This window comes from Colius striatus, chromosome 5 (assembly GCF_028858725.1).
Source record: "Colius striatus isolate bColStr4 chromosome 5, bColStr4.1.hap1, whole genome shotgun sequence".
NCBI classification, from domain to species: Eukaryota; Metazoa; Chordata; class Aves; order Coliiformes; family Coliidae; genus Colius; species Colius striatus.
The window spans coordinates 28,623,681-28,641,356 of record NC_084763.1 but is presented as its reverse complement, the minus strand read 5'-3'; the positions used below and the strand labels follow the sequence as shown (position 1 = coordinate 28,641,356).

The following is a 17,676-nucleotide window of genomic DNA, read 5'->3' as shown; positions in this document are numbered from 1 at the left end:
AGACAGTATTTTTGCTGTAGTTAATTCCACAAACTTATAAAAGCAAATAGGCATATAAACCCAGAAAAGTTTATTTCCCTATTCTACATTTTTGAATAAATACAAAGGTTGGAAGAATAAAATCTATTAGTTAAAAATATTTACAGAAATGCTAGTCAGAGTTAGCAGTTCACCTCAGTAACTAAACTTGACATGAGATTTTAAATAGTTTATCTGGATTTCAGTTATGCTGTATATATGGGAGGGTAAGTTAAGGTAAAATTAATTTAATTTAATTTAATTATATTTAATTAAAGATTTTTTTTCCTTATATAATTCCAAGGAATTCCAATTTCTATTAAAAAAAAAACCTCCTAAAAATCTTAAACATATTTTGAACTTAAAACCAGTTTAAATAAATCGGAGTATTAAATGTCATCTTAATATCATTAAAAAGTAAAAACATACATCAATTGGAGAAAATCAACTTTTCTCTGGAAATTAATGAGTAGTACCAGACACTTCTGATTAAAATTGCTTAAGTCACCTGCTCACTGATTTTAACCAGTCTGCTCTGTGTTACATTACAAGACCTTGCATTGAATGTGCACAAGTCATTTGCAACAGCTGTTGAAAAAAAGGGATATTTTGGCAGGTGCACAAAGGGCAGTTGGAGCTATTGGCACCCAGGAAGGTGTAGGAGTGAGTTCTGGGTTTTCATTACATAGAAGTCAAGTTGAGATTTGGGTACTGCTTAGGTGATACATTCTCCCCTCTACCTCCTACATTTAAACAAGGATGGAATAGAGATTATATTTCAGACAAGAGCAGTGATAGGAGTATTTCATTCCAGTTTCAGAAGTCTTTGATAACACTCAGTTTACCTTCCTCTACTCCATCCAAAGAACTACAACCCTACAACCTTATCCATCAGTGATCTTAAAAGTTAATTTCATGATCAACCAACCAACCCATCCTATTCAAAACCTCTCCTAACAAGGTTGCAGGTTTAACATACCTTAAGCAGAATGGGACACAGTATTTCTGATTCTTTCCTCCGGATTTGTTGCACATAATCAAAAGGACTATTTTTTTATACAATTAGGCTCTCTTTTTTGTCCAGAGGCAAAGAATGACAATCTGTAGGGCACAAGTCAATAGAGTGTGAAAGTTGAAAGATGATAGGTCATCAAGACTGGCTTTTGGCTGAGTATGCTGGTGCTCTTTTCCGCTACTAGAGTATGAAGAAAGGCAATTTTAAAGGAATGAGTCTCAGCAGAGAGCATCCCCTGACTACTGGCTCATGGCAACCCTTCAGGGCTTTATGGCTACAGAAGCCATCTCCCTGCCCAAGTAAGAACCACTGTTGGTTGTATTCAATTAGGTTAGTTTCACAGTTCCTGGCTTCAAATCTGGAGAAAGCATTTTGTGTTCCAAAACAAGCCAGTCCTGAGTCTTTTGATGGTAAACTAGCCTCAAAATCAACATCCCTTTTTAAACCTAGTTATCCTCAAGATGCTGCAACTGTTTTCAGCAGGACCTGCCTTGAGGAGAAGAAACTAGTGAAACTAAAAAGAGACTCAACATTTTTCAATGTCTTGTACCTCTACATGTTCATTTGTACCTCTTCATTTGTTCCTCACTGATTTCGTCTGTTTTTCAAAGTGAACATAAATGACAAACCTTCTCTCTCATTAAACAGTTGTCAGAAGAAGACCCATCTTTCTCAATTTTTACCTAAGAAAGGGTAGGGGTAGTGGACAGCACTTTACTTACTTTGTAAAAGCAGCCATATGAGCTGCTAATATTTCTGTCTATATTGCATGTGCTGTTTGGCAAAGAGGCTTCTCCCCACCCAGAACATCACGGGATTTCTCTGCAGGTGTAGAGTCCACTCACTATTAACAGCTTGAACCACTTGGATCTTTGCACATGGAATTACTTGTTTGAATTCAATCAATACTGAAAAAGTAAATATGCTGTTTGAAGTTTTGCCATATACTTTTTTAAGAATTATCATGCAAATCAAAATTATGCATGAGCTACAATTAAGTTTGCCAGGAGCATTCTTTCCTAAGAAGGAACAAACTGAGTTAGCACAGTAACTCTTGCTGCTGCTATTCATATTGCTCAAGAAAAATATTAGTGAGTGGTTCAGAACAAACACCTAATTGAGAAGCATTGAACTTGCTTCCTCATCTGACTAAAGGGAGCTACTCTTACTCTACCAGTGAAATCTAAAATAATGCAGTGATTAGCCTTCCCTGAGCTCTGAGATACTGAAAGGGATTTTAATGAAGTCACTTGTGATGGAGGATTGAGGTAATCAGTTCTGGAGGAAACTATTCTAATGGAAAACTTCATTCGTTATTTGTATAGTCACAACAATTCAGTGCTACAGTGTGAGTTATGGTACTACAGCAACATTGTCAAAATGCATCGAAATAATAATGCTGCTTCCTTTTTTTTCTGGTAGAAAAAGGCATTACAACGTTTCTTCCTTTGGTACTCATCCCATGTTGGTACCATGTATATGGAAGCCAAACACAGTTAGACACAAACTAAAACCCACAAACTATTTTGACAAAATGTTGTCTTTTTCTATGCAAAATCAATGGCTTCAGGCCTTTTTTAAATGATTGGTGCCTTCTGGGTGGGTATTGGAAATTAAAGTTAAGAAGAAATAAACCTTCTCATTGCCATCAGCAGAATTTAATCTGACTAGGTGGGATTTTCCGTTTATGTTGGCAAACAGAAGCATTACATATTTGGACTGTTTATTCCGGTAACCTTAGCTAGCCTGCAGAACTGCAACATTACCCTTTTGATTAGCTCCATGCAAAAAGATCTTGCGAGGTGGAAAGATCTCCTACTCTTTCTATATTTGGCAGGATGAACTCCATAAAAATGTCCATTTTGCCACGCCTCTGATACCCCACTGCAGCTGCTTCCTCTCCTCATCCCACAGTGAGATATTAAAAAGTTTGCATGAAACCTTCTCCAAGTTTATCTGGATGTACAAAAAAGCCAAGAATGCGCTTGTCAAGGTTACAAATGTCTAGGGAGCTAAGATAGTTTTTAGTCTCACTGGCTCTTCAATATATAATAGAGGCCTGCCAGCTGAAAATTATTAACTGCCGGCTGAGCAGGGATTGTTAGTGCACTCTATAGGAGATGAAGTAGGAATTATATGTACCTATAGTGCTGGAATTCTTACAATACCATAATAGAGCCATCCTACCACCAGATGTGCTTATAATGCTCTCAAAGTGCTCTCTTAGTATCTAGGCAATTGAGGCATTTATTTCATTTCATTTAACTTCATTTCATTCTTCTGTCTTGTAACTCAGGTTTCATTTTTAGGGAGTGATAGGATTAGTCCCTTCACTGATCCATATGTTGTGAGGGGTTTTTTTCATTACTATTTTTGTGAAATGGTCTTCCATGAGTCATTTATGTTTGAACCGATCTTGTAAGTTGTTTCAAAAGTCAAATGGAGCCTTACTTCAATGGCTGTAGAAAACTTTAATACCCTTATATAGCTTTTTAAATATGGTCAGACATATGGTTCTTTCCATGGCTTATTTAAATGCCATGGAAAGGTAATTATGAAGTGTTAGTTGGTTAGTGCCTCTTTTAAAATGTGGCATATGGTTGAAATTATCACTATTGTCCAGAGGAAGATAAAGCTTTCTTAAGATAATGGGCTCTGTGATTTATCTCACATCTTGGGAAATAACTGAAAGTTGTAACTTGAGGATGACCCAACAATACTTTCCTCAGATGATTTTTTTCTTCTGCCCTCTGAATACTATGATGCTTGTCATTTAAAATACTAGATAGCAAAACCAATTATGCTAAACAATTCTTTCCATCTGGGGTTAGGTCTTCTCTCAAACCTGTTTTCTGAGTAGATACATTAGTTCACCCAATACCCATTGCTGGTTTTTTCATTGTGTTATCTGAAGCAAGTTTCAATTCTCTGTGTAAAAATTCTACTCACACAAATAGGTCTACAGCCTGTGACGACATCAAGGTTGTCACATTTCAAATGACAAAACTACAGCCTATTAGGTACCATTTTCTGCAATTCAGCCGTTGGGGGAAAAAGTAAAAGAAAATTGTTCCAGAAATCACAATTGCCTAAAAATGCTATCTCTCTGTACAGTGGGTCTTTTTGGAATTCCATTAATATATTTTAATTAATTTCTAAGAATTTTAGAGAAAGGAATGCTTTTTTTGCATCTGTTTAACATAGCAATCAGACATGATCTCCGCTGTTGGGACAGCTAGTAAAAGAAACAATATAACAATAGTAAATAAACAAATAAGTGTTGATATCCTGTTCAAGAACAGTCATTAGTTCTGATAATGATGGAAAGACAGGTCCTGAATATAAGCTCAGTCTCTTAACTGGAGGAAAAAAAAGAAGAAATATTAGTACCACACCAGGTTCACCCTGGAGTATTTTCTTTTAAGTCACCAAAGGAATACTGATGTAAAACAAGTATGCAAGGAGAGTCAAGCCTTTTGATTTACTGCATTCAGCTTCTAAAATCTGCCATATTCCATGGAAACCCACACCCAGTTTCATGCCTATTTACACCATTTTTCCATCCGAGCAAGATATTTCATTTTAAAAAACAGAGACATTTCTAGTTGACAACATTGGAAGTGACGTCATTACTTGGTTTGTTATGATTCAGAAACTGAAAAATATGTCCAGAACTTCCTCCCAATATTCTTTTTGTTTTCAATTAACAACCCAGTTTTTATGCTAACCTTTTTATTTTTTCAGATTATTTTATTGTGGCAAGATACCGAACTGGAATCTATCAAGCTAAAAATCTTGTAACCAAGGGTGGCTTTATAAAGGAAGGCAGGAAGAAAGAAGGCAGGAAGGAAGGAAGGCAGAAAGGAAAGATGGAAGGGAGCTATCTCTAGCAGCTCAGTTGTCACTGTGATAATCTGGGGAAGCAGAGAAGAATTATATAATTACATGGGCTAATTATAATTCTGTACAAATTATCACTATTATCAGCAGAATGCTTAGAACTGATATTATGTGACAGGTAGAAAACAGCACATGTTTCCATGATTTAAATGAATTCTCTGCACTTGTGTAGCAGAGGCTCCCTTTTCTCCTCCAGGGACAGTATTCAATATTTATTTGTCCCTTTTCAGTATGTTAAATGTCTTTTGTTTAACTATTTCCTTTAGGATAGTGAACTGTCTCTTCATTTAGTTGTACTGCTCAACCAGATCTTTGAAGAAAATAATAAAACATTTATAAGGGAAAATACAGTGAAATTCCAGAGCAAATTCACCATTATTAAATGTAGGGCTATATTTTCTGCATTCAGGCAACTGATTCTCGTCAAATTGTCCTGTAGGTATCTTTAAAAATTTCTTTAGCATTGCTCAGTTCCACACCAACTGTACCTTTGTCACTGAGACAAGAACTCATTCCTCCTCCCCTTAGCTGTCAAAATCAGGTGTGGAAGTTAATCTAATTGTTTTGGCTTACCTTAGTGAAAATGAAAAGGCAAAATTTTATCAATTGTTTGATACAAAATGGTGTGTTCATTTTAAGAACAATTGTGATTTCACTTCAAGAACTGTTATTCAACATCCAAAGATAACAAAAATATTTACATAACTAAAAATTACCACAGTGGAGCCTGGCAATGTGTGTTGAAGTCAAACGAGATAAATTACTGGCTTCTTGACAAACTGTAAGGGACAGTCACTCTCCAGAAGCCTTAAAATAAAACAACTGTTTAATTTGCTTGTGTGAGTAATTCGTGTTCAGATGGATAGAAAAGGCATTAGCAGGTATTAATGAAACTCAAGAAAATTACAAACTTCTCATATCTAGAGCTCAAAAATCATAGTGTTATTTTGATACCTTCCCTTGAATACATCATCAACTTCCTGATTGTATCTAAAGAAATCCCTCAATCTAGTATTGATTCCTGAAGAGATGACTATCAGTGGGCAAAAAGCTGGGCAAAGGCTTTCAATTTTAACAATAAAACCGTAGGCAATATTTATCAGGTTTAGTGTACTTCAGTATTCTAAAAGTCTTTGCGAAACCACATTTTTAAAATGTGTATGTTGATGTAATGATTATTTGAAACGTGACTTAACTACCTATTTAGTGTGTTTGGTCAAGATCTTGAAATGCTTCAGTACAGGCTTAACATAAATATTTCCATGAGAAATAAATGTGAGAGTATGCATGCTGAAACTTAAGCACATGCAGAAGCACTTTCTGGACCACGGTTTGGTGAGCAGGAAACCAGTAACAGTGGTAAGAAATTCCATCATCTCCTCTGCTTTCACAGTGCAGGGTAAGATAAAGTAGTTAAAAATGCCTTCCACTTTTACTGGGGTTCCCATTCTTGCTGCCATCTGGAAACAGGATGTTCAGAAATTCTGGACAAATGGTAACTACATATATTTACTAGACTAAACCAAGATGCTCATATCTGTTGCATGCAGGCAAATCAACTGCTTGTGCATTCAGTATTTGAGTCCTACCACTTCTTCAGCTGCATCAGTGTAGGCAAACTAGAAAATACATGCACCAGTTTAACAGATATATTACTCGTGTTTTTCTCTTCCAGCTCTGCCTACTAGATAAGACTAATCTGTAGCTGGTACGTGCAAAAATATAAATCACTTGTATAGCAAAGAGAAAATAAATGTTTGCTATAAACAGTCTGATATATAAACATATTTATTAGTGACATAAACAACAGCTCTACTGTGAGGGGCTACTAACCACTGATAAATATTGGGCAAACATTTAAAGTCCAATATTTTGCATCAGTACCTGTCTTTCAGTGAGATCAAGGTTTACTGCTATCTCATATCGCCTCAGCCGGGTCAAATAGTTATGATGAGCAAATTCTGCTTCTAGCTCTCTGATTTGCTCCTTGGTGAAAGCTGTCCTTTCCTTCCTGGGTTTACTGTTGACCTCTGACTTGTAGTTTCCTTCTTGGGAATCTGAAAACAAGAAAGATGAAAAAAATGAAGTAATGACAAGCATACATCCACATAGACAACAAGCCTAAAGATAACAACATGCTTACATTACATTCTTCAAACTTTCTTCTCTCAGAAACACATCCTTGCTTTCATACCAATGAATTTTTCACTGTAAGGAAGGCAGTAGTAATTTTGACAGATGTGAACTGTGCCTCCAAACACATCAAACTTCAGCTTAAAACCTGTCCGTTTTTCATTCCCTAAGTGTTCTCTGTAGAATTTCTGCAAAGCTTCAATTCCTTTCCACTTCTGGCAACTTTCAGTGCATCCATTTTTATTAATGTCTCAATGAGTAATGCTTCAAGAATCTCTCCTATTATTTCACTAATACCTTAAGCCAATGTTCTATTTTAAAGAATAAACTTTAAAGTTTAAGCCCAGGTCTACTTTCGGGGAAAGGTAACAGACAAAACATAGGAAATACAACACATAACAAAAATAAATTTGTAAGCACATCTCATGTTCTAATGGGGTCTCCTCCTACTCATGCCATGGTGCATCTGGTATCAATATAGGAAATTTGCTACTGCTCATTACCTAAGGAGTACTTTGGCCACAATCAGAGAAGCTTTGCTGAAAGTTTCATTACCACCCTCCTGATTCCTTGTACTCTCAGAAACAGGTACATCTGGTCCTGAGCCAAAGTACTGAATTCAGTGACAGTCATTCTGTTGCTGTCAGTGAAGTCTCTTTCAATAAATGAAAAGAGATCAAATTAAAAAAAAAAAAAAAAAAAAAAAAGAGAGAGAGAGAGAAAAAAATCTCAAATCCAAAAAAAAACAACCCAGAAAACAGAGAGTAGAAAGAGGAAAAAAAATTTCAAAGGACCAGACATGTATAAGCTTGGGTATGATAGAACTCCTATAAATCCAAAATTAGCAGGTGATCAGTAGGAGTATCATTAGTTAAATTCTGGCCTAGTGAACCATCTTAAAAATGTCACAGAGAAATTCACACTTCAGCTGCTGATTTAAATAGAAATCTGCATCACCATTCATATGAACAAGCCCACAAGAAATCACTCCCTGAGACTCTGTGTCTGATGAATCATCCACATGCCAGAGACCATCCAACTGGCTAGTAGCTTCAAAACTACAGTCAACTATCTGCATTTTATAAAGGTATAAAAATGCATTCACTTTTTGTCAGTTAGTCTATTGCTTTCAAAGGAATGTTTTTTTCTTTTAAAGGAGAACTATTGATGCTTGACTTAGTGACATAGTCATTAATTTAAAATGCTTTAAAACTAATGGGTTCAAATCACCAAATCTCTTAACTTTTACTGACATGAAATACAGAACTTTCCTTCAAACGTCCAGTGTACTGTTGGTTTTGTGACTGAGAGTATCCACCACAGTTGTTCAGTGGGTCTGGGAGCTGTTCAGCCACAAGTCAGGACTGCCTCGGATAGGACCCCATTAGATGGTACTCCCAATGACTACAGTGTGGAGCCATGGTTCATTATCCAAAGTCAACATAGAAAACTTGACAGAACAAAATCACCTTAAGTCTACAAGTTCACATTTTTTACTTCATGCTAATTAGCAAACTAGAGTCATTATAACTTCTTTTTGCATTTTTTCATTGCAGGAACATGTTGCTTTTCTTCCTTGAAATTTCCTCATCTGCCACCTCATTATAAGGTCCAAATAATATGTAAATGTCCCAAACTTAAATACTTCAACATCTATATCCGTATTCCAATGAATAACTGAAGATAGATACCTAAATAATTTTTCTTAGCATTTGGACTTACTGTTCTTATACCACCAGACATGTGTTTCATACGTTTGAAAGCAGGTGGGTGTGCATACTTCTTATCTGCAGTACAGCATAGAAATGTATTTTGTGCAGTGATTGCTAAGCTCCTCTTAACTGTCTTGGTAAACCTGTGCCTGCATGAGACCATGACCTAAGAAGTCTTCCCATGTCAGTACTTGGTGTAAGAACAATCCATGGCTCACTGGTTTCCAGACTAAAGGTTGTGACCTTAAATAAAAGTAATACATCTACAGATGACACTGATACCATATTAGAATTAAATACTAAAAATTAAGACATAAGACTGGAAACACAACAGAATGCGGTAAAGGGTGTAAAGCCTTGATAATTACTGTTCTTGTGAACAGTCAAAGGGAAAAACTTGAGCAGTAGCCATTCAAACATCTCTCAGGAGGATACCGATCTCCGTAAGTGACTGAAACTTGTACCACAAGAGTTTTTTTCTGCAAGCTGATGATTCTATAAGGAAAACAGAATTACTGTATGGCCAAGAAAACCATAAGAAGCCAAGTAATTGTCGAGGTAAATACTGATGGTTCTGAGTTCCCAATTTACAAATGCAGTTAAGATCTCTGCTCTACGGAAGGGAAATATAACTGCCTGAGTAGTATTTGTCCGTCATGGGGATCTCATTAATATTTACAAATATCTAAATGGTGGGTGTCAGGAGGTTGGGGCATCCCTTTTTTCTATGGTATCTAGCAACAGGACAAGGGTAATGGGATGAAGCTGGAACACAAAAAGTTTCATTTAAACATAAGAAAAAACTATTTCACTGTGAGGGTAACAGAGCCCTGGCACAGGCTGCCCCTGGAGCCAGTATCCTTCCTTGGAGGTCTTCAAGACCCACCTGGACACATTCCTGTGTGACCTGATGTAGGTGGACCTGCTTCTGCAGGGGGGTTGGACTAGATGATCTCTAAAGGTCCCTTCCAACCCTTACCGTTCTATGATTCTATGATTATATGATCTTTGCCAGCACAAAAGACTCAACACTGCTAGCAATGTTAGCCCACACAGATCCTGCATAAATATAAGCATGCTTGGATAACTGGTTATTTAGACATTTCTGTCATTGCTGGATACTACTATTGAGTCAATGTTGAAGCACAAGTGCTTGGCAGCCACAGTTTTGTCAGCAGTATGATTTCATCAGCAGACTGACACAGTGGAAAATAAATTTAAGTTTTTATTTATTTACTGTGAATGTCATTGAATGCATTTGTAATAGTCAAGACACTCTTAAAAAACCTCATATGGTATATTCAAATATGACTGAAAGCAGAAGTTGGAGAGGTACGTAGAAACCTGAGACAGGTACCCAGAAAGCTGACTTGTTCTCAGTACTGAGGTTCACACAGCAGAACAAATCTAATCCTAGGAAATCTGTTTCAGCAAAGATTTAGCCACTAAGAATGGTATTTTGCTTAATGTATTTGAAAAACTGAAAATATACCTAAAAAGAGACTTAGATGGATGCCAGTTAGGTAAGCACCAGTTGAACTCCTGTTATCTGTCTTTGCTACAGTGTTGCTGTACTTGTTCACGTACAGATTGCCTTTATTTCCCGTTGACATCATGCTACTTGGAACAGTATTTTTTAAGAAATGTCACCTCTATAAATTTTGGTTGGTTTAATTTCCAAAGTAGTAAATCTAGGTTTTCTGATTGTTCCTTTTTAACAGTCTCTGTAGAGCCAGGGAGAGGAGCTCCCATCTCTTTCTGACCTTCGGGTCTCCGTTCATACCACCCGATTAGCTTCTCTTTGGTGGAAAATAGGTGGGAGACCTGGAAAAGCTTTTTTGGCAGAACTCATATCAGCCTACATCTGTTTTGCAGCTGTTGCAACTAAGACAACAATAAAGACTCAACAACCTTAGTTTTCTTCTACTGGCCACATCTTGTGCCAAATGGTAGGTGTAGAGGCAGAGAACAAAGCCTAGGGGGATGTAAGTTATGCTCCTTGCCTCTCAAAAAGCACATGGAAAATATATACAGAGGTATAAACCACCTGATGAAAAATGCAGCAATCTATATTGTTTGTCTTCCACCTTCCTCCAGACAAATTCTGGCACTCTCTCAGAATATGTAGCCTAGATGCAGGTATCAGTATCTTATCAGTCTCTCTTTTGCAAACCTTTGTTCTTTGGATGTCAAGTAATGTAGGCAGTTAAACACTGCATTAAGAGATTCAGGTCATACTTCTTGCTCAGAACTGCTTCTATCAGTTTTCAAAAATTCCAGGCAGCATCTTTAATATCTCCTGTTGAACAAAAATGCTTGTTGGTAACTGATATGGAAGGCACTGTCTGGAAAGATATTAGAAGTTCTAAATGACTGTTCAATAGACTAAAGGTTTGTTTCTATTTTTTCCTGAATTTAATAATAGCTCAATATTTAAAAAATAATCATTACTGTTCATTCCATTGCAATATTCCTTACTCTCAAAAGTTACTACTTCTTTACACTAACAAAAGGATCACTGTCAATCCCAACATTTGTGTTTTTCTTTTGGAGTTTGCATTTTCGTCTCTCTATATTGAGAGATGAAGTATACCAAGCAAATACAGGATCTAACTCCTAGGTGTAGAATATGAAAGGTGATCGTTTTGATATTTTTGCTTTTGATGCATGACTAGGTAAAAAGGACTGTGCACAAACCAGGGAAAAGAGATTATTCAGAAGATCTGCAATGAAAAGATCTGCTGCTGACTGCAGGGTCACAATCACAGTCAAAATGTGAAAGAAGCACCTGGGTTTTTATTTCAGTTAACATCTGCAATGTAGGATCCTAGAGAAGATTTTTTTTCAAATAACTCACATTAGTAGTGCTCTATTAGCAGTAGCAGTTGAGAGCAGTAGTGGTAATAATCAGTAATTGTGACAAAAAGGTCACTGGCATTTCACTTTAAGAACTGTTATTTGACATCCAAGCTTTCAACTTTGACTCACATCTTTTAACATTTATTCGCAGAAAGTCCCTACGATGAACAACCTATTTCTAAACTCATTTCACTATAAATTTCCAGTCGAGATGGATATATTAAATGTTTTAATTGCACACCTTCCTATAAATGATATTCAAGTGCAGAAAATGACTAGATAGTTATGTACTTTAAAATGAAGCAATCTATATGAAGTAAACAATGCAGAAAGCTTATTACTTTACTAGTTCAATGGTGCCTAAAATATTTCTTTTAAACTTAGTTCCTCTACTTTTGTTTAAAACACTAGCATGTAAACAAAAGCATTACAGTGCCTAAACATCAATAAAACACAACAATATGTCATTCAAATAGAAATTATCTCTTTTTTTCCTTGAAGATAATCAATATGAACTTAGGGAAAAATACTTTTGTATCTGGGCAATAATCTAGCATAGAATCATTAACATGAAGAAAATAAGCAACTTTGCGCTATTGGTGTTGCAAAAGGATATTATGAAGGACGGGACGTCACTATTTTTTAATGGTTAGAAATACATACTGGTAAACAGTTGAATTGCCTAATCTATTTGTTTCTGATACTTTATAATTAATTATATTTTCTGACAAAATTAAGTAGTTCCTTCAGACACAAGGAGCTGGCATAAAGGTCTCCATATTATTCCTAATGATTTGCCAGTAACTACAGGTGAGAACAAGATTTACCTATTAATTGTCACTTCCAAACATTTTCTTACATTGAATACAGAATAATACACAATTTTTCCATGATTTTAAAAATATTTTAATTTCTAAGTTGCTCAGAATGTAAACTTATCCTGTGTCCAAAATATTGCCCATTGCTTCGCATGATCCCAGTTTAAATCCCATTTACTACTTTTGAGTAGAATCTTTGTACCAAAAAAAGATATCTAAATCCAAGTCTATACAAAACTACATAGCTAGGCACACATTCTTATTTGCATCAGTTGTGACTATGCAACCATGCTGTAGACTTATTTAATCTATTTTTATTTCATACTTCACTTTAAAGTCATTTAAATAATATTCTTAGAAGACTTTGTTCAGTTAAAAGTACAGTTCCAAATCACTGCACAAATTCAATCTGATGTCTCTTTTGAGAATATCATTAAAAGTATTTCTAGAGTTGTAATTCACTGAACGTATTTAGTGAATCCTTTCTGAAAACTGGAACAAACAGCATTGTTATTTCCGCAATTCACAACTCTGCATGTGCAACTGGGCAAAGCTGCACAGTAGCACAACATAAAATTACATGAATCTTCCTTTTAATTTCAATAAAACTTTTGTTTGCTTACTCATTTAAAGATTTCTAACCCAGTCTGTGACAATTTACAATATAAAACAGCCTTATATCCACTCCCAATCAAACCCAGAAACTGGCACAGCAAAACCTGTGGGTATTCCAAAACATATTATATACCTAGTAGTTGTTGCTGCCAACTCTTTTTGTTCCTCCTGGAACCTCAAGTCTAGGGATTATACTGCAGTATCAGCAACACTGATTCATAACACTGTGATAGCTAATGCTCCAGATCCTTGAAGATATCTATGCTAGAAAAGTTGTGTTTCTGCCAGGCCATCTGATTGATCTAACTATATAGCATGTATGTGTCACTTCTTTTTCAAACCATTCAAATATGGGAGACAAAATATGAATTCTTTCATATGAATAATTAGACTAGTAAATAGATCTTCATGTGGAAGATGCTACTTTCAGACCCAAATGTTGCATAAGGACAGCTAATTTTAATAAAGAAGACCTGAAAGACACTTTAAGAAGCACCTGAAAATTTATCTAAAACGTCAACTGTTGTGGTTTAAGCCCAGCTGTCAACAAAGAACCATGCAACCTCTCACTCCTTCATGCCCCTAGGTGGGATGGAAAAGAGCATCAGAAGAAAAAGGTAAAACCTTGTGGGTTGAAATAGGACAATTTAATAGAACAAGGGGAGAAGAAACAATCGTAACAATAATACTAATAAAGGCTTATACAAAGCGAGTAATACGTCACGTACTTGCTCACCACATGGAACTCAACATGCAGTCCTGGCTGAAAAATGTGGCTCCTGCACTTCCCCTCCCACAGCCAGCATCCCCAGGTCTATACTGAGCATGACATCAGCATGGTAACAAATGCCCCTTTGGCCAGCCTGGGCCAGCTGTCCCGACTGTGCCCCCTCTCATCTTCTTATGAAAATTACCCCTAACCCAGTCAAACCCAAGACAAGAGAATTTCCCTTAAAGAAACCCTACAGGCTGCATTTTAATAGGAGTATCTCCAATGGGATTTCCAATTCCCATTTGAAGGTACATCTCTTGCATGCAGTGTTAGATAACATACAGGTTGTGGTTGCCTATTTACCAAATCATTTTTTGCTTTCATATAAAAGAGTTGCATTATTATTTTCATGTGAGGGCTGCCAGAACCATCTCCCCACAGATTCCAGTCAGTACTCATGAGTAAGAGTTAACCTACAAAATCAAACCAAGAATTTTTCCATGCAGAAGCCTCTTAAAGACATGCAAGTAGAGAAAATGGCAATTGAGACAGAAGTTTATATAATCTTCCTTTTCTTGAGTCTCACCTCCTAGATATCTCCCATCAAGGCTCTTTCCTATCCAAAGGAAGCAGAATAGAGAGCAACCAAACCCATCTCAAAAACTATCCATGCCTCAGTCATCAGTGATGAAAGTGCTCAGTGATGAAAGCGCTCCCAGCACAACAGCTGTATCAGAATTCCAAGACATTAAAATACTCCCTTTGACCCTACTTTATTGCATGAAAATACTTAGGAAAACAGATTCTTCCTGCAAAAAAAGGAAAAAAAAAATTTCCTGGCCCATGAAATATCTAAAGCACTACCAACTGTAGGGAAGTAGCTGCTTAAGAACAGCATGTGACACAGAGCTTATCTCAACAAGTCTTATCTCCTTAAAATGCTGAGTTGTAGTTTTCATTTTAGATTTGTGGAGCAGGGAGACCCTTGATCTGCCAAAAATACTAGAGTAGTCAACATAGGCAGTGTTCCGGGATTCAGATTTAACAAAAAGCCATATTTAATTCCTATCTGAAATACTTTAATGATAAAGAATACACTCTGGATGTTTCAGTCTTCTGGCCACTGAGCTTTTTGAGGAGGTGTTTTCTCACAAGTAGATATAGATCTGCCTCCTTGTCATAGCTAAAATATTGTTCAGGTTGTTCCACTTTATATGACATAAAATAGTGAATATTTAGCCTAAGACAAAAACAGTCTTAAAAACAGAGATGAAGCTAAGGAATGGAAAAATAGATTGCAGTGACTTGCTGATAAGAAATCTATAAAGAAATTATACCAGTATGTATCCTGCACACACTATCTAGAATTAAAATATTGTGAAATCAGGGTTTGGGTTTTTTTTCCTCTGTAAAGCCAGAGTACCATGTTAATGTTAACAATCAAAAGTACAGTGGAGATAAGAAAATATGTTAAGCAATGCATTTTACAGACCTTGTTTCTAAATTAACTTTTTAACATAAATGACCATTAGTTTTATGTGTTGTGAAATTTACATTCAAAGTCCCTTGCATTTAAAGCATCACTACATTCCATTGCAAGACTAATGACATCTGCTTCACAAAGCACAGTCGGCTCTTGCTGATATTTCTATTGCCTAGAAAGTTCAGACCTTCTGGATATTATTGACAGGATCTGTTGGTAAAACATTTTTAATGAGGAGTTATGAACTAAGTTACTCCACACAAAGATATCAATTATCCAGGTTTTTTTTTTTTAAATTCAATTTCATGAGTTCCCATACCAAACAACAAAACAAAAAAAAATAGTTTGCCTATAAAGCAAAGAATTCTGTATTTCAGTTTTCTATACTAAGCAATAAAAGCTGAAACATTTACAGAACTTTAATACCACTGGAGTTTCTTTAGGGCTCCATATCACCTTACTCACACATCTTTCCAAAGCAGATCCTCATGATATGGTTACACAAAGGAAATTCCAAGTGGGTACCAGCAATTCCACTTCAGGTCTTTCTATGGATTATTTTGCTGCTACAGGAAAGAGGAAGCCATTTCACAGTGGTATTTTTCAGTGTAATTCTTCTATGTTACCCAATTCTTTTTCTCCTTAGCAGCACACCACACTTTCCTTTCTTTGTGTTTTCTCAAATGATTGTCATAAATGGTAGAATCCATTAAAAACACCCAAAGGATTTGTCATGTTTGAAGCTAACGCGATTTCCTGCTTCAAACGATAGTACAATTGTTAACGGATGGAAAAATTCACATAATTAAACAGAAAAACCAAAATGGTTCTCTAAATAGTTTATTGGGTAAAATAAATAAACTGTAAAAGAAATAAAATATTACTAATGGTGCAGGTTTATATTTTATGCTATTCCTACTTTACTATTAATTTTACTGGGAGAGCTTTTTGATGAATAATTTTTCTTGATTACAATCAAACTTGTACAGTTAAAGTTTGTGACTCATAATGAAAAGCTTTGGCAAGGAGCAATAAAAAAACAACAACTTCAACTTTGATGTGAGAAAAAAAGCCAGAACATAATTGTTTGGAGTACTTCCTATTATTTTAGAATGAGAGTGCAAGAAAATACTTACTATATACCTAAGAGGGGAAGTCACTTCAAAAACAGGTTCACGCATAGATTTTGAGACAGCAAAGTTTTATGCCATACTTGTAGTGGCCCCTTTCAGTAAGAGGTCTAAGCCTCTTTTAAACGTCTAAAATGGACTTCCAAAGTAGTCGATACTCCTTACATTGACTTAATTTTTAATTTGGAAGGAGAAAGTATAGTAATAAAGGCTTGATTTTGCATGTACACAAAGGTCAGGTCTCAAGTGAGAACTTTGAAAACAGACAAATTTAGGGGGAAAAAAAAAAAAAAGAAAAGAAAAGAAAAGAAAAGAAGCAACCAAAACCCAAGAGCATCCAATAATAAAACCACAACTCCACAACATTGTTAGTCAATTCAAAAAGTCATTTTGTCCCCAGCTTCATTTCTATCTCCATTTCAGTAATGGAAATTATTTTTGTGATCTCTGTACTAATACAGAAGTAGAAACTTTTATTTTCCCAAATAAGAGAGTACATTTGGCACACAAATGTTAAACAACATGACTTGACTCTTCCATCATCTACCTCATAGAACTTGCTGTGTATAAGCTGGAGAAGAAAGGCGTTCATGGTAATGTGCTAGTGAAATAGTCTGACAGTGCATGTCAAAGCATAGTAAATCCTGTATATATTTTACAATCAGAGATAGTATTTTTTTTACTCTGCTGGAAAAAGAAAATTAAGAAACATTAATTACAACTGATGATACAATTTGTGTAGGTATAACTTTTTTCTCCATTCTAAAAGTCGTAAGACTGAAAACAGATATTAATTCCTCTGTAAAACAACCCGCATCAGTCCCACATTCTTTATTCTGATCAGTTGTCACCACCAGTAATAGTTGGCAGGCTGGACTTAAAACATATTCCACCTTTTGACTCCAAAAGTGTTGAATTCCATCTAAGAAATTAAAATTGCTGTTTTATTTCTTTGCTCCTCTCCACATCTGTATAATCTAAGGTTGGATTCTCTGTAGTAAAAGTAGATGCAATACTTCAGATTATCAGATCATAGAAATAGGGTGAAAGAGAGCAATGCAATTATTAGCATGCCTACTGGAGCATGTAGGAGTGTACTCTAAAAAGTAGAGATTTGGATTGACAATGAAATCCCAGCATATGTACAAGTAACCAGTAATTCCAGGGATGGACTTCATGCAACAACGAACACTACATTTGCCAGTGCTAATGGGATGAGGAGGAGGAGGAGGTAGAAAAATACCTCTCTGAACCTCAAATAATAATCTCCTGAACTGTGGT

General features: G+C 35.9%; 1 protein-coding gene across 1 annotated transcript in view; it reads right to left on the bottom strand.

Moving 5' to 3' along the window:
* MEOX2 (mesenchyme homeobox 2) overlaps window positions 1-17,676 on the bottom strand; it is a 51,663-nt gene that overhangs the window by 6,515 nt on the left and 27,472 nt on the right. Inside the window, exon 2 of the mRNA XM_061996974.1 lies at window positions 6,818-6,990. Coding sequence (XP_061852958.1) covers window positions 6,818-6,990 — 173 coding nt within the window. The remainder of the gene's footprint in view (window positions 1-6,817; window positions 6,991-17,676) is intronic.